This window comes from Oryza sativa, chromosome 8 (assembly GCF_034140825.1).
Source record: "Oryza sativa Japonica Group chromosome 8, ASM3414082v1".
NCBI classification, from domain to species: domain Eukaryota; kingdom Viridiplantae; phylum Streptophyta; class Magnoliopsida; order Poales; family Poaceae; genus Oryza; species Oryza sativa.
Window position 1 is genome coordinate 23,171,505 of NC_089042.1, and position 26,153 is coordinate 23,197,657.

Genomic DNA, 26,153 nt, shown 5'->3' on the forward strand with positions numbered 1-26,153 from the left:
CTCTAGAAGGTCATAGTCAGGAAAAAAAGAAACCACATTGTTGTTTAGACTTAAATTTAATAAGACATAACTTTGATAACCTAATTCTTTTACTCCATATTTGCATAAACATGATAATATTATTAAAGCTTCAGTCACACCATATTTTGACTTTATTATTTTATATGCCTAAAACATAGTGCATTCTGAACAATAGTTATGCACTACAACAGATTTGGGCTTCTTAACGGATTCCCTGCAATGAACAGGTAATCCGTAATTGATCTATGATAAATTTGTCAAAAAATCATCGTGAACTTCACGATCAATGATCCTAACGACAACTCAAGGGTCTTGGTCATAATATATATTCACGGTGACAAACGAGCTCATTACAAACGCTAGGTTGGTTGCCATGGTTTCTAGAACAACGTTTATTTAATTAAGACGGAGTAGTAACACAGTACCACTCTCGAGTACTCTCTTTGTTTTAAATATAAGTATTTATAGGGATTTTAGCAAATAATAAAGTTAAATAGAAAGCGCCCCTTATTAATGAGGTGTGGTTTATGGATATGATAGAGAGAAGACAATGGAACGAGTGGTGGTTGATGGGAACTAGTATTCTAGAGTCGTTGCTTATATATTTGGTATAAATTTTAATGTTAGAAGTGATTATTTTTAACATAAGGAATATTTCATATATAATAATTGAGTAATACAATAAAGATTGACTGGGTACACAATTTGAACAATTGAAATGGAGAAAAGAATATATTGATGGTCATAACACTTCACACCTAGTTGATTTACATATGAGAAGTAAAACATCGCACGTAAATATTCCCTCGAGGGTTAAAATCCATCTCCAACAAAGTTTGGAAGGTGGCTCCGAATTTCCTTTGTGATCATCCCTCTATTCATTTTCCAAAGCTAAAAATAAATGAATTGAGATTTGATTTTCCATCTTCAAAGTCTTTCAAAACTTTTAAATGAGACCCAATGCAGTATTATACCATGGAAAGTAAATGCACTAAGATTCACACTACTATTATACCAAATCAGCAAGACTATTATGAGCATTGAAGAAAAAAAAATCGGCAAAATCTGTGGCCTTGAATTCTTGAAGAGCAAAACTCAAAATTCCAAGCAAAGCACCAGAGCCACCTTGCCACGTGTAACAAAGTTGTGGAGCCATGCTGGCTCTTTTTTTTTGCCACGTCACATGCTGTTCATCTGAGCAAACGTCTCTATATAAACCCGTCCCCTGCCTGCCTTGCTTGCCACCTATCCCAGCGCCTCTTCCAGGCCACTACTTCTCTGGGCTCTGGGCCTCTGGCTGCTCATCAACGGCGGCCGGCGTAGCGAGCGAGCTGAGCTGAACGCTAGAACCGAGCACTAAACATGGCTGCTTCCGTGCAGCCGCGGCAGTTCGGCCACCTCGAGCCGGGCTCCGCGCCGGTGCGCGGCGCCGCCTCCTCGAACGGCGCCAAGGCGTACCCTCCCGCGAACGGCATCCCACGCCGCGCCGACTCGCCGGTGCGCGGGTGCGGCTTCCCTCCGCTCGTCTCGCCACCGCCGCGGAAGCCGCCCAGCGACGGGTCGGACGACGAGGAGGAGGAGCAGGAGGACTGGCGGGAGCTGTACGGCTCGCACCTGCAGCTGGAGGTGGAGCCGCCGGTGCGCGACGCGCGCGACGAGGGCACCGCCGACGCGTGGATCGAGCGCAACCCGTCGCTGATCCGGCTCACCGGGAAGCACCCGCTGAACTGCGAGCCGCCGCTGGCGAGGCTCATGCACCACGGCTTCATCACCCCGGCGGCGCTGCACTACGTGCGCAACCACGGCGCCGTGCCGCGGGGTGACTGGTCGACGTGGACCGTCGATGTGACGGGGCTCGTCAAGCGGCCCATGCGGCTCACCATGGACGAGCTGGTCAACGGCTTCCCCGCCGTCGAGATCCCCGTCACGCTGGTCTGCGCGGGCAACCGCCGCAAGGAGCAGAACATGGTGCAGCAGACGGTGGGGTTCAACTGGGGCGCCGCTGGCGTGTCTACGTCGGTGTGGCGCGGCGCCCGCCTCCGCGACGTGCTCCGGCGGTGCGGCATCATGCCCAGCAAGGGCGGCGCGCTCAACGTGTGCTTCGAGGGCGCCGAGGACCTCCCCGGCGGCGGCGGCTCCAAGTACGGCACCAGCATCACACGCCAGTGGGCGCTGGACCCGTCGCGGGACATCATGCTCGCCTACATGCAGAATGGCGAGCCGCTGCTCCCCGACCACGGCTTCCCCGTCCGCGCCATCATCCCCGGCTGCATCGGCGGCCGCATGGTCAAGTGGGTCAAGCGCATCATCGTCACCACCGCCGAGTCCGACAACTACTACCATTACAAGGACAACCGCGTCCTCCCGTCCCATGTCGACGCCGAGCTCGCCAACGCCGATGGTAACGTATTTACCATTCATTCATGCATGTGTAAAACACATTTTACCGTTCATGCGAATATGTATGTACTGAGTTGAGTTCTGACTCGATCGAACAAATGCTCATCAGCGTGGTGGTACAAGCCAGAGTACATCATCAACGAGCTGAACGTGAACTCGGTGATCACGACGCCCGGGCACGACGAGATCCTGCCCATCAACGGCATCACCACGCAGCGCGGCTACACCATGAAGGGATACGCCTACTCCGGTGAGCACGCACTCCTCCATAACTTCTCTCTGAATCGCTCGCCTTAATTTACTCTCGGTCGCAGTGGCTTGTCATTTTGCACCATCCTTTTGTGTTTGACCTTGATTAATTTAACTTGTAGTAAACAATGTTACTTAGGTGGCCTGAAAAATCTCTAGTGCTTTTCGGAAACTTACTCTCAACGTAGTAGTATGCCACTTTGCAAAGTGAATAGTGGTAATCAAATCCAACAAATATCTTCTGAATTTTCTGACAGAATAATACCCCATCAGCATATGGACTACATATCTTAGCTAAAGTACTGGTAATAAAATAACACCTTGGCCACCAGTTAGTCATTTGTCAAAGTTGAACATGCCTTGCAAATACGGCTAGTGGTATCGTAAAGGGTCATTTAATTTGCAAAGAGGACCCCATTCAAAAGAACAGATATTAATTCAGGGACCTGTATTTCAATACATCTCCTTGTGCAGACAATTCTTCAGAAACATATAACAGTTCATTGAATAAAAACCTCTCACTGAAGCTAGCTTGCACTAAAAAATACATCTAGCATATACATGGAGCCTGTATCTAGGTAACTCTCTTTGTCTGAACACTTCACAATCGACTGCCGATTATTAAAGCTAAGAAAGTAGAGTGATTTCAGATATCCAATCAGACAGACAAATTAAACCAATTCAAATAGCCAAGTAGGAACCATTCTATGATTATCATTACATTTCACTAGCACTGACCATACATAATATAAAGATAAGCGTAGTGGTGGTAGCAGCAGCTCGGAAACCGGGTGCGTGATACCATTTGAAGTTGGATAGTTTCTGCACTTTTCTGCCAAAGAAAGCGAATAAAGCTGGCGAAGTTGGCACTTCGTGGCCTCCAAAGGGTAGTGAGCCAGTACAGTACTGTGTACTGTATAGTGTCTCAAGAGCCAAATGCACCCACGTTTTTTGTCTGAACCTGTGGCAAGCCAAGGTTGGACCTGGTGCCGGTTAGGCGAAACATAGGACAAAACCCGATCCATTTCGTGGTCAAAAACAGCTGCAATTCGTGTGGCCAATCTCAGCTGCAAGAAAGATTTTTCCTATATCAATATGGAGCAGTACTAGTATATACTTGGTACTAGCTTAAATTTCCGTATATTAACAGAAGGCATGCATTAGTACTTGGGTAGTAATTAGACGCGTGTAAATAGACATTTTGTGTGCAAAAGGGACCTATCATGCATGATGATTGACCTTATGGTCACCAATGATGCTACTATCATCAGTACTCTCATTGGACTAACCTAAAAGTTATTAAGGATAAGTGCGACTAAACACAGTAAGAGAGCCATCATCTGGCATCCAACCTTGTAGTCCTCCGGCGATGTTGGAAGCCAAATTATATTACTCGGCCAATTATATTACTCGGCCAAATTATATTAACAACTTAAGAACAAGTTGGCTTGCTTCGTGTCGGAAGCTGTTGGGATTGTCCCAGCTGGAACCCGGCAGCAACATGGACACTGAATATCCATTCTGGTGGCGAAACGTGTCGAATCTTGCTAACAGTAAATGGTAATTAAGGGGCAGTGAATAGGGAATCACCAAAGTTTGGTGGGGTGGAGTGAGTTATGAGTTTTTGTGTAGGGTAATGCTTAAGAAGATTTATTTTAGATAATGGATAGAAATTTGGCCTCTATATCATTCTTAAGAAATATATCGAGATATACCGTATTTTTCTAATATAAAATTTGATACTTTCAAGTACTACATATTTCGAGCTATCAAAATTTTTGTTGTAAGATTTAAGTACCCAAGGTATTTTTTCTAAGTACTGTAAAATTTTCATTGTTTAACAAAAAGAAAATGAAGGGTCTTCAAAAAAGAAATTGAAGGCGCAGGGAATGATGGAGCGATGGGCCTGATGGTGATCTTTGTCTCTGTGGTTTGGTAGGCGGCGGCAAGAGGATCACGCGGGTGGAGGTGACGCTGGACGGCGGCGAGACATGGCTGGTGTGCGTGCTGGACCTCCCGGAGAAGCCCACCAAGTACGGCAAGCACTGGTGCTGGTGCTTCTGGTCCGTCGAGGTCGAGGTGCTCGACCTCCTCGGCGCCAAGGAGATCGCCGTGCGCGCCTGGGACCAGTCGCACAACACCCAGCCCGAGAAGCTCATCTGGAATCTCATGGTAGGTGCTTCATTCCGTCTCCGGCCAAGGCGACGGCGATGTAGACGACGATGGCAAATTCATTCGATCGGTTGGGTTTTTGCAGGGGATGATGAACAACTGCTGGTTCAAGGTGAAGGTGAACGTGTGCCGGCCGCACAAGGGTGAGATCGGGCTGGTGTTCGAGCACCCGACGCAGCCCGGGAACCAGACCGGCGGGTGGATGGCGAGGCAGAAGCACCTGGAGACGGCGGAGGCGGCCGCACCGGGGCTGAAGCGGAGCACGTCGACGCCGTTCATGAACACCACCGACGGCAAGCAGTTTACCATGTCCGAGGTGCGCAAGCACTCGTCGCAGGACTCGGCGTGGATCGTCGTCCACGGTCACGTCTACGACTGCACGGCCTTCCTCAAGGACCACCCCGGCGGCGCCGACAGCATCCTCATCAACGCCGGCACCGACTGCACCGAGGAGTTCGACGCCATCCACTCCGACAAGGCCAAGGCGCTCCTCGACACCTACCGCATCGGCGAGCTCATCACCACCGGCGCCGGGTACAGCTCCGACAACTCCGTCCACGGCGCGTCCAACCTCTCCCAGCTCGCCCCCATCCGCGAGGCCATCAAGGCGCCGGCGCCCGTCGCGCTCTCCAGCCCGCGCGACAAGGTCCCCTGCCAACTCGTCGACAAGAAGGAGCTCTCCCGCGACGTCCGCCTCTTCCGCTTCGCGCTGCCGTCCTCCGACCAGGTGCTCGGCCTCCCCGTCGGCAAGCACATCTTCGTGTGCGCCAGCATCGAAGGGAAGCTGTGCATGCGGGCGTACACGCCGACGAGCATGGTCGACGAGGTCGGCCACTTCGACCTCCTCATCAAGGTGTACTTCAAGAACGAGCACCCCAAGTTCCCCGATGGCGGGCTCATGACGCAGTACCTGGACTCGCTCCCCGTGGGCGCCTACATCGACGTCAAGGGGCCACTCGGCCACGTCGAGTACACCGGCCGCGGCGAGTTCGTCATCAACGGCAAGCCGCGGAACGCGCGGCGGCTGGCGATGATCGCCGGCGGGAGCGGGATCACGCCCATGTACCAGGTCATCCAGTCGGTGCTGCGCGACCAGCCGGAGGACACGACGGAGATGCACCTGGTGTACGCGAACCGGACGGAGGACGACATCCTCCTCCGCGACGAGCTCGACCGGTGGGCGGCGGAGTACCCGGACAGGCTCAAGGTGTGGTACGTCATCGACCAGGTGAAGCGGCCGGAGGAAGGGTGGAAGTACGGCGTCGGGTTCGTCACGGAGGAGGTGCTGCGGGAGCACGTGCCGGAGGGCGGCGACGACACGCTCGCGCTCGCCTGCGGGCCGCCGCCGATGATCAAGTTCGCCGTCTCGCCGAACCTGGAGAAGATGAAGTACGACATGGCCAATTCTTTCATCGTGTTCTAAACTCCTACTACTAAATTATACGCACCGCATTAATTATTTTGGTATACGTACGACGATGTATATACGTGTCGTGCCAATTAGAAACGAAATGCTGCATGCATGCGTATGCAAGATGAGAGAAAAAAAAACAATATCTAAGTTGTAGTAGTGTACTCTTGATAATATCCTAGAGTACATACTGCATACATAGGCCATGATTTCCCTTTCTAAGAGGCTAGCGGTTGATTCCTTCCTGTATACTAGTAGCTTGTAATTACCAATAACTGTATTGTTGTTAGCCATGGGAGGTAAAGATCTGGCTATGTATATTGTTCATTGTTTGAAGAAAGAGAAATGAAATGAATACTTTAAATTGACGATAGAAAGTTGCTGTTCCGACTCCTGATACCGTTGTTTGTTTCTTACTCTATCGTTCCAATTTAGTTTTTGAGAAGAAAAATGGTAACAGCAATGGTCGTTTTAGCATTTTTCCAATAGTTTTCCTCCCCAAAGCTATCTAAATTCTAAAGATAGGAGTGATGGGAAATGCTCTCATGCTTGTTTCTTACTCTCGTGGAAAATTTGGAAAGAGAGTAACCAAATGACCTTCGAGCATAGTGAGACGACCTCGGTACCTGATCTCTTTGCAAAGACAAATGAAGATGCGATGACGTGAATACCCGGTAGGACGAACTTGTTCTCTCTTTTTTCTCTTTTGTGCACTTGGGAATGTAATTTTCTATCACTATGTTCAGTATAAAATATGCACAGTTAGTGCTTTTTTTTTAAAAAAAAAAAACTAGTATATAAGATGCTTAAAACTTAAAGGAATAAGTTCACTTTAGGTCCCTTAATTTGTCACCTAGTCTGAAATTCGCCCTGAACCACAAAACCGGATACAACACATCCCCCAACTAACAAAACCATGCAAACGAGGTTCCTCATCAGTATTATTCCTGGTTTTGGCTGACGTGGCTCCTTTGACTAGATTTTTGTCTCACGTATCATTGACGTGGCGATTCGATCCAGAAAAATAAGAGAATCCGTGGGACCCACGTGTCAGTTTCACACACAAAATAATAAAAAAATATTGGGGCCCATGTGGCCCCACATATCATCCTTACTACTCATGTTTTTAATAATTTCATTAATTTGTCAATAGACCATGCCATTATCATCTATCCCCTCTCTCTCACCGTTAGCGGAGTGGGATGGGCGGCGGCCGGAGCGGTCAGCGGCAAAAGGGCACCAAGGGTCGGGAGCCCAGGAGCCACTCTCCTCCTCCTCCTCCTTGTCGGCTGCGGGTAGGGAGATGTCCGTGGTGACCTTGGCGGGGAGCTGCTCTCGCTGATGGTGGAGATGTCAGCGGCGGCCTCGGTGCGGAGCTGCTCTCGTTGACGGTGGCCATGGGACAGGGAGATGTCAGCAGCGAAGCTGATCTCGCTGACGGTGGCCGCGGGCGAGAAGATGTCAGCGTCGGCCTCAGTGAGGAGGTGCTTTCACTGACGGTGGCCGCGGGATGGGGATATGTCAGCGGCGGCCTCGAGTTGCTCTCGATGACGGTGGCCACGAGCGGGGAGATGTCGGCAGCTGCCTCCCCTGCGGCCGGCTCAGCTTCTTCGCCGCCAGATTCTTCCAGGATGGCGATGGATGACTCCGCGGAAGGGTTCGTTGCCTCCTCCGCCTCGGCGTGGGGGGTAGGGGGCACTCGCCAGGGTTTTCTCCTCCTCCGGGTCTTTGCCCCCTCTTCTCTCTCTTCCGCCGCTACCACTGAACCTTAGCTGCTCTAGCCTTTGGTGACGATGGCGGTGGCAGCGACAGCGGGGTTGTACCGGTTTGGGGAAGGAGGGACACCTTCGCGGCGTCGGGTCCGCCACCACGTGCGTTCGCGGAGGAGGCGATGATGGAGATAAGGAGCACACCGGTCACGGAGGTTGGCGCGAGGATGGAGATGCGCCGCGTGTCGCTCCTCTCCTGTCACCCGCCAGCCGCCGCATGCCGCTCCTCTCCCGCCGCCTGCTGCACGCCGCTCCACTCTTGCCGGTGTGGTTGGAGAAGGAGAGTGAGGTAGAGAAGGGTCAGGTTGAAGAAGTGGGACTCACTAACATGTGAGTCCCATTATTTTTTATTTTTGATTGACATGTGGGTCCTGCATATTTTGTTTTACTTTTTTTATTTTCATTTTTTTTGCTTTTAGTTTTTTGTGGATTGAATTGTCACGTAAGCGCCACGTCAATGACACGTGGAACGAAGACCTAGTCAAATGAGCAACGTAGGTGCCACGTTTGCCAAAATTGGGGACAATACTATCGAGGGATCTCGTTTGCACTGGTTTTATAAGTTAGGGTCCGGTTGTATTTGGTTTTTGGGTTCAAGGATGAAAATCCAATTGGGCGACAAATTGAGGAATCTAAAACGTGAACTTTTTCTAAACTTACAAGCCGCTCGTGCAGCCCATACATTACCGGCCCAATGGGCCATGCGCACTTTCCGCTCGGTCAAAGCCCTCAAACCCACGCCTCCCAAAAATTTGTCCCCATCATTCTCCCCTTCCGCTCTCCAATTTCAAAATCTCAATTCTCCAAACCCCAACCCCAACCCCAACCCCAAATCCCCCAACTCCGGCACCGGAAATGCGGCGCGGCGGCGGCGGAGGGGGCAGGCGCCTCCCGAAGTCCTCCCTGGCGCCCTCGGCGGCGTCGGATCGCACCCCGCTGCTGGATCCCCACGTCCTCCACCCGCGCAACCTCGACCTCGCCTTCTCCCGCCGCGACTCCGACGCCGCCAGCCTCTGCAGCAGCCGGCCGTCCTCCATCGGCACGGGCCCTTCGTTCGCCGCCCCCGTCACCAACTTCTCCGACAGGGCCTCCCAGGCGGCCGCCCTCCGCGTCGTCAACGCCTACCTCGCCCCCGCCGTCAGCCTCCGCCCGCCTCTCCCCTCCGCCAAGGACATCGTCGCCGCCTTCCGCCACCTCTTCGAGTGCCTCGACTTCCCCCTCCACGGCGCGTTCGAGGACGACCTCCTCTTCGTCCTCCGCGTCCTCCGCTGCCCCTTCAAGCTCACCCGCTCCGCCCTCAAGGCCCCCGGCACCCCGCACTCCTGGCCGCCGCTCCTCTCCGTCCTCTACTGGCTCACCCTCCTCGTCAACTCCAGTGAGAGCGGCGCCGGCGGCGACGACTCTCCTGCCGCCTCAAATGACCTCATGCTCTACATTACCAACAGCTACTCGCTGTTCATCTCTGGGGACGATGATTCGGTCGCGTCTCTCGACGAGGAGTACTCCTCCAAAGCCCGTGCACATGCGCAGGCAGCCGTCGAGGCCTCACAGGCGCTGGAGAAGGAGGCACTGGATCTGGAGTCCAAGAGGACTAAGCTCACCTCAGGACCCTCGCGGCTGGAGGCACTGCAGGCAGAGAAGGAGGCCCTCACTGCCGACGTGGAGAAATTTGAAGCGGTTGTGAAGAGTTGGACAGTGAAGATACAGGAGAAGGAAGAGTCATCTGTACATTTGGAGAAGGAATTGGAGGCCAAGCTGATGGATCAACAGCGGATAGCAGCTGAAAACGAGGAGCTGATGAAGAAGGTGGACGCACAGGTTGTGAATGTGAGAGATGTCGATCGGATGCAGAGGGAGATCCAGTCAGTGGAGCGTGACAATGTCAAGTTGGAGAATGGGAATGCGACATTGGAGGAGAAGGGTTGGGAGCTCGAAGCTGCGGTGGTTGGGAAGCTTGAGGAGATTGAGGGACTTGTGGAGCAGTGCAACCAGGCCCTCAGAAAGTAAGGATGCCCTGCAACAACTTTGAATTTCCTGGTTCATCATATCTGTTCATGTTTGTTGGAACCAATTAACCTGCTGTAGTTAAGCAATGTGAAACTATCAATGCTAACCGTACCATTTGTTTTATATGTAGAAGTATACTTGATGACATATCTATGTATTCTAGTGGTAAAATACAAAATAAAACACATTAAGTTTGCTGTCAAAGTATGACTTAATTAACACATATACTCGCTTCACCCTAAAAAGCACCAATGGCACCTTCCTGCTTGTAGCGACATAAGCATTTTTGAGCCCACCTCCTAGGTTGCTGACATATCAAGATGTGCAATTGCATGCGATGACTTAATATGCATGGCTGGCATCATTTTGCGATATTGAAATAATATGGAATCAGGTAGAATCTATGTGCTAATTCTGTGATATTTGACTGGGAAACTGATATATCGGGTGGTTAGAATTACATGATCACTTGTAATGCTCCACTACCCAGCTATTGCATTGTATTTTTAGAGGGAAAAAGTGAAGAAAAAAAAACACTATTGGTGCATAGTTGTATAAAGTGTTAGGTTATTTTATATGTCCCTGACATTACATGTGAACGCCCAGCTAGTAGGTGAAAGCACTAATGCAAAATTAAGATCAATTATCCTTTTTATTTTGATTCTGTTTGTAGTTTTATCTAGAAATTATTCTGTTAGCTCAAAGCATCCAACCATATTATGTGCTTGTTGCCTCATCGTCAAATTTTCCTGTGCCATTTTGCAGATTGAAACCTGGTATTGATTTCCAGTACATGCTAAACACAAAAGCGTCCTCCCCGGTTGAACTGCTAGGAACCAGTTACAAAACTATTATGAAACCTGCACTCAATTCTCTTGCTGACGAGGCTAGAAGGATATCCATCTTAAAGCATGATGAGTCAGTTGAGCTAGAAAAACAGTCACAACGAAATGCTAAAATTCTGTCTGAGAAAAAGAACCATATTTCAGTTTGTCAGACCAAAACTGATGAGGTCAGTCCAGCTTATATTTGCATATCACAACCAAAAATGAAGTCTGCTTTCTTTTATTAACCCTTCTAGACTCATTTATGATTTATCTGTTTAGGAATTGCATTTTCTCTTGTAATTTGCTGTAATGCTGGTATTTGGGTTGTTCTATTGCTCATTTACTGAAACAGACCCACATGAATGGTTTTCATGTGTAAAATGTTACTATTCTGCTATGCCTACTCAATGCATGGATGGGGTGATGTCTGGTTTATGAGAACCTTACACATTTAATTTTATTTTGTTACTTGCTTTTTCATGCAACTGTTCTTATTGGCTCTTTAAGGAAACATTGGATAGTGGATACTTTATAGCAGTCCAACGTACATCTGAGCTAAAAGCACTTGACCGTATGTTTGTTTTCCTGCCTCACTGTATCCAGAGTTGGCTTAACTTGATAATGCTTTCCTTCTGGTCATGTCACATACTTAATTGATAGAAAATTTGTTATCTCAGGTTTCAATCACCTTTATGATGGCATAGAGGCTATAAGAAATATGCGATGCGTTTGTATCCTTTAATGATTTGTTGAAAGCTTCACTTTTCATTCATCTAATGGATTGTTCTGTGATCTGATACGGTTGAACTTATGCCAGGTTCTTATCACAGTGATTCAGAACATACATAATCTAGATGAGCACAGGATTCTGTATTTACCACCCAACTCATCAATGTTGGACTTTCCTGTAGCCTGTAGGATAATCATAATAACTTTCTATCTTATGCCCTTCTAGAAATAGTTGCCTACGAGTGGTGCTGTTCTACATTTTGCTGATTACATTTCATTTTTCCCCAGATGGTTGCTCGATTGGATTCACTGGATGTTGAAATTGGGAATCATGTTTCAAGATGTAAGGCTGATGCTAGACTAATGAAAGATGAGCTGGAGAAAAAGGATCACCACCTGAGTACTGTTGAGAAGGAGTCAGAAGAATTTTTAAAGGTACGGAATATTACTCATTATATGTTTTCTATTGCTTAAGCGTGTTCCCTTGTCAGCCTTAGCAAAGATGCACCAACAGTCAGATAAGTAATTTGGTTTAACAGATCTCCGAAAAGAAGCTTGAAGATGCAAAAAGGGAAACTGATGAAGAAATTCAGATGTGCGCCAGAGAACTGCTGAAACTTATTGATTCGGTTACAGAGTACAAAGAGTTCATGGAAACATCAATATCTGGGATGAGGAAAGACCTTTATGAAACCGTCGACGACATCTCTTCTTTGGCATCCAAGGCAGCATCTACCCGCCAAACTTCTGCTCAGTTTGTAATGTGATTATGTGAAGAAAGCTCTTCACGGAAGTGTTAGCTCCCAAGTGATCTCTTCCTTCCTACGCCTGAGATATTTATACCTCTTGGAGCTCTTGTACGCATGTGCCATCCTGTTAATATAAACTAGGTGAGTATTCCTTAGATTGCAATGGAAATAGGATATTATTTGCTTTCCAACTCTTGTGCATGTTGATTAAAATAGAAATGTTTTTGTTGGGCCTGCATGCGTGAGGTACTGTTTGCTGTTGAAATCAATCTGGTGTGGTATTCTGGTTTCCAAAATACATACCTACTCCCTCGGTTTCAAATTAGTTGTTGTTTTAGCCTTGTCCTAGGTCAAATATTCCTAATTTTGACAAACAAATTCATATATTTTAACATTATAAGATTTATGTTTTTAGATCCGCTATGAGAAATCTTTCATAACATATAATTCACATCTTATTAAACTATATGATTTTCTAGAAATTGATCGTTAAAATTATAAATGTTTGACTTAAGAAAAAACTAAAACAAACAAGTAATTTGAAACGGGGGTAGAATCGTTGGATGATGCAATAGCCCCTTCTGTATGTACAACTACAGGCCCACAGCCTCTGTTAATTGCATTGTCGAGAAACAATCTTAATTTGTTGTAGAAGCTGTAGTATTATTGTCGAGAAAACCAGGTAACACTAGCAGCCCTGGAGTATATATATTTTCTACTGCAGTTGTTGCATACTTGTATCTTAAAAGGATTTTTCATGATTGCACCTGGGAAACGTACGAAGAAACGCACGGCAGCAGCGCAACGCACAAAACAGTAAAACGGTGCGATGAGCTCTCAATAAATGGGGAATTTACTGACCCTCCCAGTACGCTGCCGACTTGCCGAGCCACACGGCGTGGTGTACGTCTTGCCTTGCAGCTATTTCTGTCATGACGACGACGCCGCCGCCGCCGCCTCCGCCTCATAAAACCCCAGGGAGGTCGGCTGCTGAGCTTGCCATGGTTGGCTGATGTTCTCGTCTTCTAAAAACTATCCTTGCTTCTTTCTTTCTTTCTCTGCTTTGGTGGTTGGCTGATGTTCTCGGTTAAGGGGTTTGTTGTCTGGTTCAAGGCCTCCTGCTGTCCTACATCACATTTTTTTTTCTTTGTTCTGAATTTCTGATGGATGTGTGTGTGCATGATGCATGGCTGGTGGTGACCTCGGACCAGGCTTCATTCCCTTTAACCAGCATTTGCGTTAATACCATCAGGCATGCTTGTCTCTGCAAGTTGACAACTGCTGTTTAGTTGTCCATGGCGAGCAAGCATGTAGGTATGTTTCATTGCGCGGTCCAGGAAATCCATCGGAAGGTTAGTACATTCTTTGCGGTAGGCGGTAGCCTGCCTTTGTTAACTGATAATGTTGATCTGTTGGAGCGAATTTTCTTCTTTCTTTGCAGCTTTGCATGGCGTAGCTTTGCGGATGTAATTTTACTTTCCGAGAAAGCGCTCTGGCTCCAGATTAGCTATTTTCATTTTTTTTAAAAGGAAAAAAAATTAGAATACTAAGAAGGAACTTAGCATTCGATATTGATAGAGAAGAAATTGGTGAGAGAACCTGTGTTCGAAAGGATTTGTCTCAGCTATTTTCAGTTAAAGGCTTGATTGTTTCATGTTACATATGCAGTCCTTTTTTTTTTTTGCTGCAGTAGCTAGGCCCTACAGTTCGGCTCAGTTTCCATTTATTTTCCTCAGAATTTCAGTACATCGTTGCATTTCGATTGAAAACAAGAACATGAGGAAGAGCAACAATCTGCTACCGATGTAAAAACTTCGTCGAATGCAAATCTTGCAGACTGGATAACGAATAAGCAATAATGCAAAAACAATTTAACGCCGTGTTTAGTTTCAAAATAATTCTTCAAATTTTTAACTTTTCCATCACATCGAAACTTTTCTACACACATAAACTTTCAAATTTTCCGTCACATCATTTCAATTTCAACCAAATTTCTAATTTTAGTGTGAACTAAACACACGCTAGATCGGGCGTCCTGACCGTATTGCATACGGCATTGTACCTTAAAGCAATTTTCTATCATGATGCAAATCATGGAAGTACTGAAAACAGTAGAGGGCCGGTATGTTCATGTCAGTATGTCACTCCACTGTTGCATTTCACACCCCAGCAGCCCAGCTGCAGGACTTGTGCTATTCAAGCTCAATACTAGTACTTGATTATAAATTGCTCCAATCATTTTGTGATGCTATGTAGTAAAACTGTTCCAAACGACCTGAATTTGCATCTGGCTTCTGGCCATCTGTGACATGAGTGACCAGCAGAAGCTGGGAAGAAACCTGTCCAAGCATACATTTAATTACTGCACTCATGCAGCTGCTGTGAAGTTCTCAACGTTCTGTTTCCATGCCTTCGCCTGTGAGGCGTTGAGGCTCACAAAGTCTTCGAATCTGCAAGAGAGTTATCCCTTTTATGTTCAGGATTTTTTTTATATTATTTACTATTCGTCCGGTTCCATAGGTCATGATGTTTTGAACAAGTTTCAGGTGAAACAATTACTTTGATAAGATTACTTTAACTATCAATAACTTATAATATATTTAGTTTGAAGCTACTAGAGCACGATATATAGATTAGTCTTATATATTATATATTATATTAGAAAATCATAGTTCAATATATATATATATTTTTTTGGGGGGGGGGCGCTGTCCAAAACGACTCGAATTATGGGACCAGAGGGAGGATGTGATTTAGTTATAGGACATAAAAATCATCTGATTTACTTCTTCATTAACAAAAACATATCATTTTTAAAGAATAGCACAAACTTAAAATACTACACGCTCAAGTGTGCTTGTAACAAGAATGTATGTGATTTAGTTCATTTGAATTGCTTCTTCATTAACAAAAACATATCATTTTTAAAGAATAGCACAACCTTTAAATACTACACGCTCAAGTGTGCTTGTAACAAGAATTTAGTGAATTCAGATTTATTTCACGGGTATATGAATGCGCGCGTCTTTGTTACCATACAACAAAATTATATTAAACATATAATGGTGAATCTAAAAATTTTATACAGCCAGACCAACAAATATTGTCATGAGTATTGTCGGATATGGGTGACATCTACAAGGGCGTGGTTGCCCGAGGTAAAATTGCCCACAAAATCCTCTAAAATAAATGTACGACTAGGTAATATAGGCCATCTGGAAGACTGGAATGATGTGGTAAGGTTATTGCGCCTTGGATCTATTGAAAAGCATAAGACGAAAGTATGATTGTAATTTTGTTTGGCATATATATCATTCTTCAGATTAAAGTTTCGACCAACAAATAGAAAAAAAAACGACATGGTGGTCGATCATCATGACATCATGCTCCAGTGATTCGTTCAGGATTGCTGCACGCATAACGCGTCACGGCAGGAGTCAAAGCTAGCAGTAGCGATATGGCATGCATCGACAAATTGGCCCTAAAGCGGATTCATTGACGATCGATCAGGAAACGCGCGCACAGCGGCAAGCTGCACGCAGCGTCCAGATCCGCAGGGCGTAGTAGCAGAGTCGTCGTGTCGTGGTCCCTGCTGCCTGCGGCCTGCGGGCGTCAAGGAAACGAGGCGCTGGCTGGGGGATTCGCCGCCTCGCCTCTCGTGTAGCTGCATGGGCGTACGTACGTGCAGTGCAGCTACACGGCGACGCCCACGCCGACACCTGCGCCTGCGCGGCCGCGCGTCGTATTCGAGGCGGTTCGCGTTGCAGGCGAGCTCCTCGCGGCTCGTGACATTTGCTTTTACATCCATCCATCAGTTTGAGTATGATCCATCCGGCGCGGGGTCTTGCCCTCCCTCTCGCCAACCGGCAGCGCGTACCGGGGCTACCGCGCCCGTGTGCCGTGCCAAGTGTCAGGGAAGCAAAGCCGTGACCGTGAGCCCCGCGTGTTTCTGAGCCTGCTACGGCGGCACGGCCGCACGGCACACGCACACGGAACGGCCTCGCGCCCTCGCCCGATGAAAGCCTGCATCATTGGGCATTTGGGCTCACGCCCCGGCCCCCGGCCAACTGCAACGCGAGGCCAATGTGACAAGGAATAAGTTCACTTGAGGTCCCTTAACTTGTCAACGAATCCGATTTTCGTCCTTCAACCGAAAAACTAGATAGACCGGATCCCTCAACTGTCCTCGTCGATGCACCATCGCCGTGCTCGCATCACCCCCTGCCCCGACCTAGGAGTACCGCGCGCGCGAACATGGCCACCGACGCCCAGCTCCTCTTTGTCGGCTGCCACAGCCAGGGCCACCTCTCGCATTTGATGTTTCCCTTGCTTATCTCAATAATATATATAAGCTCCACGGTCTGCCCCAAGCTATTATTTCAGATTGTGATCGCATCTTTACCAGTGCACTCTGGGCCGAGCTCTTTTGACTTGCTGATACCCAGTTGAAGATGAGTTCTGCATATCATCCGCAGATGGACGGGCAAATGGAGTGTGTCAATCAGTGTCTCGAGACGTATTTGCGTTGCTTTGTTCACGCTTGCCCAGCTAAGTGGTCGCGTTGGTTGGCATTGGCTGAATTTTGGTACAACACTGCCTATCATTCTGTGCTGGGTTCTTCTCCATTTAAGGTTCTCTATGGACATGCTCCTCGTTATTTTGGGGTCCTTGATGGAGTTACTTGTGCAGTCTCAGATCTGGAGGAATGGAGGCAAGAACGGCGTATGATTACTGGGCTTCTTCGTCAACACTTACTGCGTGCTCAACAGAGAATGAAAGAGCAAGCTGACAAGCACCGTTCAGATCGAGTTTTCGCTAAAGGAGATTGGGTTTTCTTGAAAGCTCAACCGTATGCTCAATCTTCTTTAGCAGCTCGGGCGAATCATAAGCTAGCTTTTCACTATTTTGGCCCATTTCAAGTGTTAAGCAAGGTGGGAGCAGTAGCTTATCGTTTGGCCTTGCCGGATACCTGCTCTATCCATCCTGTATTGCATGTGTCGCAATTTCGTAAAGCTCTGCCTCCTACTCTTGCTGAACCCGTCAGGCTTCCGGTTTTTGTCGAGCAAGCGCCGTCGGTGCCTGTGCAAGTATTGGCGCGTCGAGTGATCAAGAAAGGAGCCGGTACAATTGAGCAACTTCGCTTGAGATAGACTGGCTTAACTTCTGCTAAAGCTACTTGGGAAGATGCACAGACGCTTCGTCTTCGCTACCCTGATGCGCCGGCTTGGGGGCAAGCTGGTTCTGAAGAACGGGGGGAGGGGGGTTGTTACGACTACTGTTCATCAACCGACAACAGAGAACCCGGTCAGGCTGAAGTCGCGTTCCTCACTTGAGAAGAAGAAGAATGTGCGCTTAGCTGGGCCGGAATGGGTTGCTGTGGCAGCTGTGCAGGATGCGAATATATAAGCATCCAAGGGAGAGGAGAAAGGGTTATGAAATCTATTATATTATTAAAGGAATAGAAAAAGAAGCCTCCACGTTCGCTCTCATGGCCTAAAATTTCTCACATTAATCGGAGAAAAAGAAAAGGCAGAGTCCATATAGAAATACAATTTAGAAATAGCTGAAATTCGGAATTAAAAAAATAAGGAATATTAGAAGAGGAGACTAGAGTCCATATAGAAATACAATTTAGAAATCGGGAATGCTAGATACCGTCTCCCCAACGGGATAGCTTCTCCTCCACAACGTGATTTCTGCTCACTCGCTGCCGTCGCCGTCCCCCGCCGCTGCCGCGCCCATCCCCTGTCGCCTCCGCCGTCGCCGTCGCCGCCGCGCCCGTCCCCCACTGCCGCCGTCGCTGTCCCCCGCCGCCACCGCGCCCGTCCACCGCCGCCGCCGCGCCCGTCCCCCACCACCGCCGTAGCTGTCCCCCGCCGCCACCGCGCCCGTCCCCCATCGACACCGCTGCCACCACCGTGCCCATCCCCCACCGCCACCGTTGCTGTCCCTCGCCGCCGCCGCCGCGCCCGTTCCCCGTTACCGCCGCCGTCGCCGCGCCCGTCCCCTGCCGCGGCTGTCGCCGTCCTCGTCTACAAGGGACGGTTGTAGGGGGCCGACCGCGCGTATCGAGGTGCTCCTCCCCCAACGGGATGCCCAGCTATATCTAGTAGGAATCACTTGATACTTGGTAGGTATCATCCGATATCTCGCGAGTATCACGCGATACGTGATAGAAATCGTTTGATACATGACAGGTATCGCATGATACCTCGTGAGTATCACGCGATACGTGATTGAAATTGTTTGATAGCTGACAGGTTTCACGTGATACCTCGCGAGTATCACGTAATACGTGGTAAAAATCGCATGATACCTGATAAGTATCACATGATACTTGCAAGTATCACCTGAAACGTGTGTAGAATCCTCTGATACCTGATAGGTATCACACCTGATACCTACTCAGGATTATCCTGTTGTGTAGAATCGTCTGATACCTGATAGGTATCACACCTGATACCTACTCAGGATCATCCCGTTCGAAAACGGGATTCCGTTATATAGCAGCCCCCTTTAGAAATACTTGAAATTCGGAATTAAAAAATAAGGAATATTAGAAGAGGAGACTAGAGTCCATATACAAATACAATTAGAAAATAACTGAAATTCGGAATTAAAAATAAGGAATATTAGAAGTAGAGTATAGAGTCCATATAGAAATACAATTAGAAAATAACCGAAATTAGGAATTAAAAATAAGGAATATTAGAAAATTCGGATTTAAAAATAAGGAATATTAGAAATAGAGTATAGAGTCCATATAGAAATATAATTAGGAAATAATAGAAATTTGGAATTAAAAATACAATATGAATATTACATATCGGTGGTTTTGTAAAGTTATTGCAAAATTTAAAATTATGTTGTCATTTTAATATATTTGAATACTTCCTCCATCTATTTTTGATAGTCATATTTCATCTTGGCACACAGACCAAGTATAAATAATTATACTTATCATTCATTTAAACATGGTACTAGTCATTCCTCATAAACAAGCGATTCATTAATATTTACATTTTTCAATGCCCATGTAGCCAATCATGTGTGGAAGAATAGAGAGTCATGCATTAAATCCAAGAAAGTAATTAAGATGATAGGTTGTTGGATTGAAATATGCATATCAAAAATAATTTTTTCAGATTTGAAAATATTACTATCAAAAGTAGATGGAGGGAGTAATATAATGAGAAATCATATATGTAATTATATGAGAGAAAATATAATGATGCTAGCCGCGCAATCTCCACGGGCCACCATACTAGTTTGTAATCAAAACACTATCTCTGAATAATCCTACTGCTTCTCTCCCAAACTACTCTGTTCTTCCGAGTTCTTCCTCTGTTTCTATTCTTCCTCTGCTCGTTCAATCCAAAATTCCCAATCCCCCCTTGGTTCGTAACATAGTATACAGGAAGGAATCAACCGCTAGCCTCTTAGAAAGGGAAATCATGGCCTATGTATGCAGTATGTACTCTAGGATATTATCAAGAGTACACTACTACAACTTAGATATTGTTTTTTTTTCTCTCATCTTGCATACGCATGCATGCAGCATTTCGTTTCTAATTGGCACGACACGTATATACATCGTCGTACGTATACCAAAATAATTAATGCGGTGCGTATAATTTAGTAGTAGGAGTTTAGAACACGATGAAAGAATTGGCCATGTCGTACTTCATCTTCTCCAGGTTCGGCGAGACGGCGAACTTGATCATCGGCGGCGGCCCGCAGGCGAGCGCGAGCGTGTCGTCGCCGCCCTCCGGCACGTGCTCCCGCAGCACCTCCTCCGTGACGAACCCGACGCCGTACTTCCACCCTTCCTCCGGCCGCTTCACCTGGTCGATGACGTACCACACCTTGAGCCTGTCCGGGTACTCCGCCGCCCACCGGTCGAGCTCGTCGCGGAGGAGGATGTCGTCCTCCGTCCGGTTCGCGTACACCAGGTGCATCTCCGTCGTGTCCTCCGGCTGGTCGCGCAGCACCGACTGGATGACCTGGTACATGGGCGTGATCCCGCTCCCGCCGGCGATCATCGCCAGCCGCCGCGCGTTCCGCGGCTTGCCGTTGATGACGAACTCGCCGCGGCCGGTGTACTCGACGTGGCCGAGTGGCCCCTTGACGTCGATGTAGGCGCCCACGGGGAGCGAGTCCAGGTACTGCGTCATGAGCCCGCCATCGGGGAACTTGGGGTGCTCGTTCTTGAAGTACACCTTGATGAGGAGGTCGAAGTGGCCGACCTCGTCGACCATGCTCGTCGGCGTGTACGCCCGCATGCACAGCTTCCCTTCGATGCTGGCGCACACGAAGATGTGCTTGCCGACGGGGAGGCCGAGCACCTGGTCGGAGGACGGCAGCGCGAAGCGGAAGAGGCGGACGTCGCGGGAGAGCTCCTTCTTGTCGACGAGTTGGCAGGGGACCTTGTCGCGCGGGCTGGAGAGCGCGACGGGCGCCGGCGCCTTGATGGCCTCGCGGATGGGGGCGAGCTGGGAGAGGTTGGACGCGCCGTGGACGGAGTTGTCGGAGCTGTACCCGGCGCCGGTGGTGATGAGCTCGCCGATGCGGTAGGTGTCGAGGAGCGCCTTGGCCTTGTCGGAGTGGATGGCGTCGAACTCCTCGGTGCAGTCGGTGCCGGCGTTGATGAGGATGCTGTCGGCGCCGCCGGGGTGGTCCTTGAGGAAGGCCGTGCAGTCGTAGACGTGACCGTGGACGACGATCCACGCCGAGTCCTGCGACGAGTGCTTGCGCACCTCGGACATGGTAAACTGCTTGCCGTCGGTGGTGTTCATGAACGGCGTCGACGTGCTCCGCTTCAGCCCCGGTGCGGCCGCCTCCGCCGTCTCCAGGTGCTTCTGCCTCGCCATCCACCCGCCGGTCTGGTTCCCGGGCTGCGTCGGGTGCTCGAACACCAGCCCGATCTCACCCTTGTGCGGCCGGCACACGTTCACCTTCACCTTGAACCAGCAGTTGTTCATCATCCCCTGCAAAAACCCAACCGATCGAATGAATTTGCCATCGTCGTCTACATCGCCGTCGCCTTGGCCGGAGACGGAATGAAGCACCTACCATGAGATTCCAGATGAGCTTCTCGGGCTGGGTGTTGTGCGACTGGTCCCAGGCGCGCACGGCGATCTCCTTGGCGCCGAGGAGGTCGAGCACCTCGACCTCGACGGACCAGAAGCACCAGCACCAGTGCTTGCCGTACTTGGTGGGCTTCTCCGGGAGGTCCAGCACGCACACCAGCCATGTCTCGCCGCCGTCCAGCGTCACCTCCACCCGCGTGATCCTCTTGCCGCCGCCTACCAAACCACAGAGACAAAGATCACCATCAGGCCCATCGCTCCATCATTCCCTGCGCCTTCAATTTCTTTTTTGAAGACCCTTCATTTTCTTTTTGTTAAACAATGAAAATTTTACAGTACTTAGAAAAAATACCTTGGGTACTTAAATCTTACAACAAAAATTTTGATAGCTCGAAATATGTAGTACTTGAAAGTATTAAAAAGTATTAAACACGTTATATCTCGATATCTTTTTAAGGATGATATAGAGGACAAACTTCTATCCATTATCTAAAATAAATCTTTTTTTTTGCAAATTAAATGACCCTTTACGATACTACTAGCCGTATTTGCAAGGCATGCTCAACTTTGACAAATGACTAACTGGTGGCCAAGGTGTTATTTAATTACCAGTACTTTAGCTATGTACTCCATATGCTGATGGGGTATTATTCTGTCAGAAAATTCAGAAGATATTTGTTGGATTTGATTACCACTATTCACTTTGCAAAGTGGTATACTACTACGTTGAGAGTAAGTTTCCAAAAGGCACTAGAGATTTTTCTGGCCACCTAAGTAACATTGTTTACTAGGACAAGTTAAATTAATCAAGGTCAAAAACAAAAGGATGGTGCAAAATGACAAGCCACTGCAACCGAGTGTAAATTAAGGCGAGCGATTCAGAGAGAAGTTATGGAGGAGTGCGTGCTCACCGGAGTAGGCGTATCCCTTCATGGTGTAGCCGCGCTGCGTGGTGATGCCGTTGATGGGCAGGATCTCGTCGTGCCCGGGCGCCGTGATCACCGAGTTCACGTTCAGCTCGTTGATGATGTACTCCGGCTTGTACCACCACGCTGATGAGCATTTGTTCGATCGAGTCAGTATACATACATATTCGCAAGAACGGTAAAATGTGTTTTACGCATGCACGCATGGTAAATATACGTTACCATCGGCGTTGGCGAGCTCGGCGTCGACATGGGACGGGAAGACGCGGTTGTCCTTGTAATGGTAGTAGTTGTCGGACTCGGCGGTGGTGACGATGATGCGCTTGACCCACTTGACCATGCGGCCGCCGGTGCAGCCGGGGATGATGGCGCGGACGGGGAAGCCGTGGTCGGGGAGCAGCGGCTCGCCATTCTGCATGTAGGCGAGCATGATGTCCCGCGACGGGTCCAGCGCCCACTGGCGTGTGATGCTGGTGCCGTACTTGGAGCCGCCGCCGCCGGGGAGGTCCTCGGCGCCCTCGAAGCACACGTTGAGCGCACCGCCCTTGCTGGGCATGATGCCGCACCGCCGGAGCACGTCGCGGAGGCGGGCGCCGTGCCACACCGACGTGGACACGGCGGCGGCGCCAAAGTTGAACCCCACAGTCTGCTGCACCATGTTCTGCTCCTTGCGGCGGTTCCCCGAGCAGGCCAGCGTGACGGGGACCTCCACGGCGGGGAAGCCGTTGACCAGCTCGTCCACGGTGAGCCGCATGGGACGCTTGACGAGCCCCGTCACCTCGACGGTCCACGTCGACCAGTCACCCCGCGGCACTGCGCCGTGGTTGCGCACGAAGTGCAGCGCAGCCGGGGTGATGAAGCCGTGGTGCATGAGCCTCGCCAGCGGCGCCTCGCAGTTCAGCGGGTGTTTCCCGGTGAGCCGGATCAGCAACGGGTTGCGCTCGATCCACGCGTCGGCGGTGCCCTCGTCGCGCGCGTCGCGCACCGACGGTTCCACCTCCAGCTGCAGGTGCGAGCCGTACAGCTCCCGCCAGTCCTCCTGCTCCTCCTCCTCGTCGTCCGACCCATCGCTGGGCGGCTTCCGCGAAGGTGGCGAGACGAGGGGAGGGAAGCCGCACCCGCGCACCGGTGAGTCGGCGCGGCGCGGGATGCCGTTCGCGGGAGGGTACGCCTTGGCGCCGTTCGAGGATGCGGCGCCGCACACCGGCGCGGAGCCCGGCTCGAGGTGGCCGAACTGCCGCGGCTGCACGGAAGCGGCCATGCTTGGTGTTCGGTTCTGCGTTCAGCTCAGCTACAGCTCGCTACGCCGGCCGCCGTCGAAGAGTAGCCAGAGCCCAGAGAAGTAGTGGCCTGGAAGAGGCGCTGGGATAGGTGGCAAGCAAGGCAGGCAGGGGACGGGTTTATATAGAGACATTGCTCAGATGAACTGCGTGTGACGTGGCAAAAAAAAGAGCCAGCATGGCTCCACAACTTTCGTACACAACATCGACACATCGTTCCATTGTCTTCTCTCTATCCTATCCATAACCACACCTCATTAATAAGGGGTGTTCTCTATTTAACCTTAATACTTATATTTTAAATACTTATATTTTAAAACAAAGAAAGTACTCGAGAGTGATACAATGTAGCTACTCCGTCTTAATTAAATAAACGTTCTTCTATAAACCATGGCAATCAACCCAGCGTTCATGTTAAGCTTGTTTGTCACCGTGAATATATATTATGACCAAGACCCTTAAGTCGTCATTAGGATCATAGATCACGAAGTTTAGATGAGTTGTAATTACGAGTCCGACTTTTATCCCAAGTTAGCATGCGAGTGTTTTTAAAATTTTCAAAAGCGTCCCAAGTTAGCATGGGAGTTTTTTTTAGAAGAGATTTGTTATAAGACATCTTTTGTATTTCCAAAAGCGAACGAACTTAAAAACGTACTCAAACAAATATTTGTATTTCCAAAATCAAACGAACTTAAAAATCGATTCAAACACGAATGGCTTACCAAACTATCGGCAAAAAAAATAGAGGAATATATGTACAGTTGTCTTAGAAATGTCATATTATTGTAGCTTTATCACATTTCAAAATATATTTGAATAGTAACTACCAACTGGTGTTCTGTTTAGGAGAGCAAATTGCATGAGTGCCCAATCGAGCATGTAAGTGTCAATTTAAAATTCATTTGTGGTGTATTTTCTCTGACCACATTGCTTGAGTGCCTGATAGACCATGTAAGTGTCGATTTCAAATTCATTTGTAGTGTATTTTTCTCCGAGCACATGTTTGAATGCCTGATTTAGCATGCAAGCGTCGATTTCAAATTCATTTGTGGTGCATTTCCTATTATTCTCTTTTCTCGTTTCGAAAAGTCAATACTTGATTGATGAATCCTTTTTATTATTGGACTAGAAAAATGCCCATGCATTGCAACGGGTGAAGGCTATTTTAGTCTTATTATAATTGTTATATAGTTTAGCTAGGGTGAAAATAATTGTGGGAATTCACTTGGATATATATTTTTTTAAGAAAATCATGAGTTGTAATTAGGAGTCCGACTTTTATCTCAAGTTAGCATGCGAGTTTTTTTAAAAAATTTTTCCAAAAGTGTCCCAAGTTAGCATGCGAGTTTTTTCAAAAGAGATTTGTTATAAGATGTCTTTTGTATTTCCAAAATCAAACGAACTTAAAAATCAACTCAAACACGAATGGCTTACCAAAGTGTCGGCAAAAAAAACAGAGGAGTATATGTATAGTTGTCCTAGAAATGACATATTATTATAGCTTTAGCACATTTCAAAATATATTTGAATAGTAATTACCAACAAGTGTTCTGTTTTGGAGAGCAAATTGCCTGAGTGCCCAATCGAGCATGTAAGTGTCAATTTAAAATTCATTTATGGTGCATTTTCTCTTACCATAGTGCTTGAGTGCCTGATAGAGCATAGAGCATGTAAGTGTCGAATTAAAATTCATTTGTAGTGTATTTTTCTCTGAGCACATATTTGAGTGCCTGATTGAGCATGCAAGTGTCGATTTCAAATTCATCTGTAGTGCATTTCCTCTTATTCTCTTTTCTCGTTTCGAAATGTCAATACTTGATCGATGAATCCATTTTATTATTGGACTAGAAAAATTCCCATGCGTTGCAACGGGTGAAGGCTATTTTAGTCTTATTATTATTATTATATAGTTTAGCTAGGGTGAAAATAATTGTGGGAATTCGCTAGGATATATGTTTTTTTAAGAAAATCATGAGTTGTAATTAGGAGTCCGACTTTTATCTCAAGTTAGCATGCGAGTCTTTTTAAAATTTCCAAAAGCGTCCCAAGTTAGCATGCGAGTTTATTTTAAAAGAGATTTGTTATAAGACGTCTTTTGTATTTCCAAAAGCGAACGAACTTAAAAACGTACTCAAACACATATCTGTATTTCCAAAATCAAACGAATTTAAAAATCGACTCAAACATGAATGGCTTACAAAAGTATCGGCAAAAAAATAGAGGAGTATATGTATAATTCTTAGAAATATCATATTATTATAGCTTTATCACATTTCAAAATATATTTGAATACTAATTACCAACCAGTGTTCTGTTTTAGAGAGCAAATTGCCTGAGTGCTCAATTGAGCATGTAAGTGTCAATTTAAAATTCATTTGTGGTGCATTTTCTCTGACCACATTGCTTGAGTGCCTGATAGAGCATGCAAGTGTCGATTTCAAATTCATTTGTAGTGTATTTTTCTCTAAGCACATGTTTGAGTGCCTGATTTAGCATGCAAGCGTCGATTTCAAATTCATCTGTG

General features: G+C 47.8%; 3 protein-coding genes across 3 annotated transcripts; 2 read left to right on the plus strand and 1 right to left on the minus strand.

Moving 5' to 3' along the window:
• The first annotated feature begins 1,264 nt into the window (after positions 1-1,264).
• On the plus strand, positions 1,265-6,630 carry LOC4345795 (nitrate reductase [NADH] 1-like). The gene is made up of 4 exons (NM_001422594.1): positions 1,265-2,422; positions 2,531-2,671; positions 4,610-4,842; positions 4,928-6,630. The coding sequence occupies exons 1-4, from the start codon at positions 1,384-1,386 to the stop codon at positions 6,263-6,265; spliced, it is 2,751 nt and encodes a 916-aa protein (NP_001409523.1). The 5' UTR covers positions 1,265-1,383; the 3' UTR covers positions 6,266-6,630.
• Positions 6,631-8,840: 2,210 nt separating this feature from the next.
• On the plus strand, positions 8,841-12,572 carry LOC4345797 (kinetochore protein NDC80 homolog). Its single transcript, XM_015793284.2, has 4 exons — positions 8,841-10,025; positions 10,795-11,041; positions 11,874-12,020; positions 12,125-12,572. Exons 1-4 carry the CDS (start codon positions 8,878-8,880, stop codon positions 12,350-12,352), a joined length of 1,770 nt encoding a protein of 589 aa, XP_015648770.1. The 5' UTR covers positions 8,841-8,877; the 3' UTR covers positions 12,353-12,572.
• Positions 12,573-19,521: 6,949 nt separating this feature from the next.
• On the minus strand, positions 19,522-23,725 carry LOC4345798 (nitrate reductase [NADH] 1-like). The gene is made up of 4 exons (XM_015795157.3): positions 22,572-23,725; positions 22,335-22,475; positions 21,407-21,639; positions 19,522-21,321 (listed from the first exon to the last, which is right to left on the minus strand). Exons 1-4 carry the CDS (start codon positions 23,608-23,610, stop codon positions 19,984-19,986), a joined length of 2,751 nt encoding a protein of 916 aa, XP_015650643.1. The 5' UTR covers positions 23,611-23,725; the 3' UTR covers positions 19,522-19,983.
• Between the last annotated feature and the right edge of the window lie 2,428 nt (positions 23,726-26,153).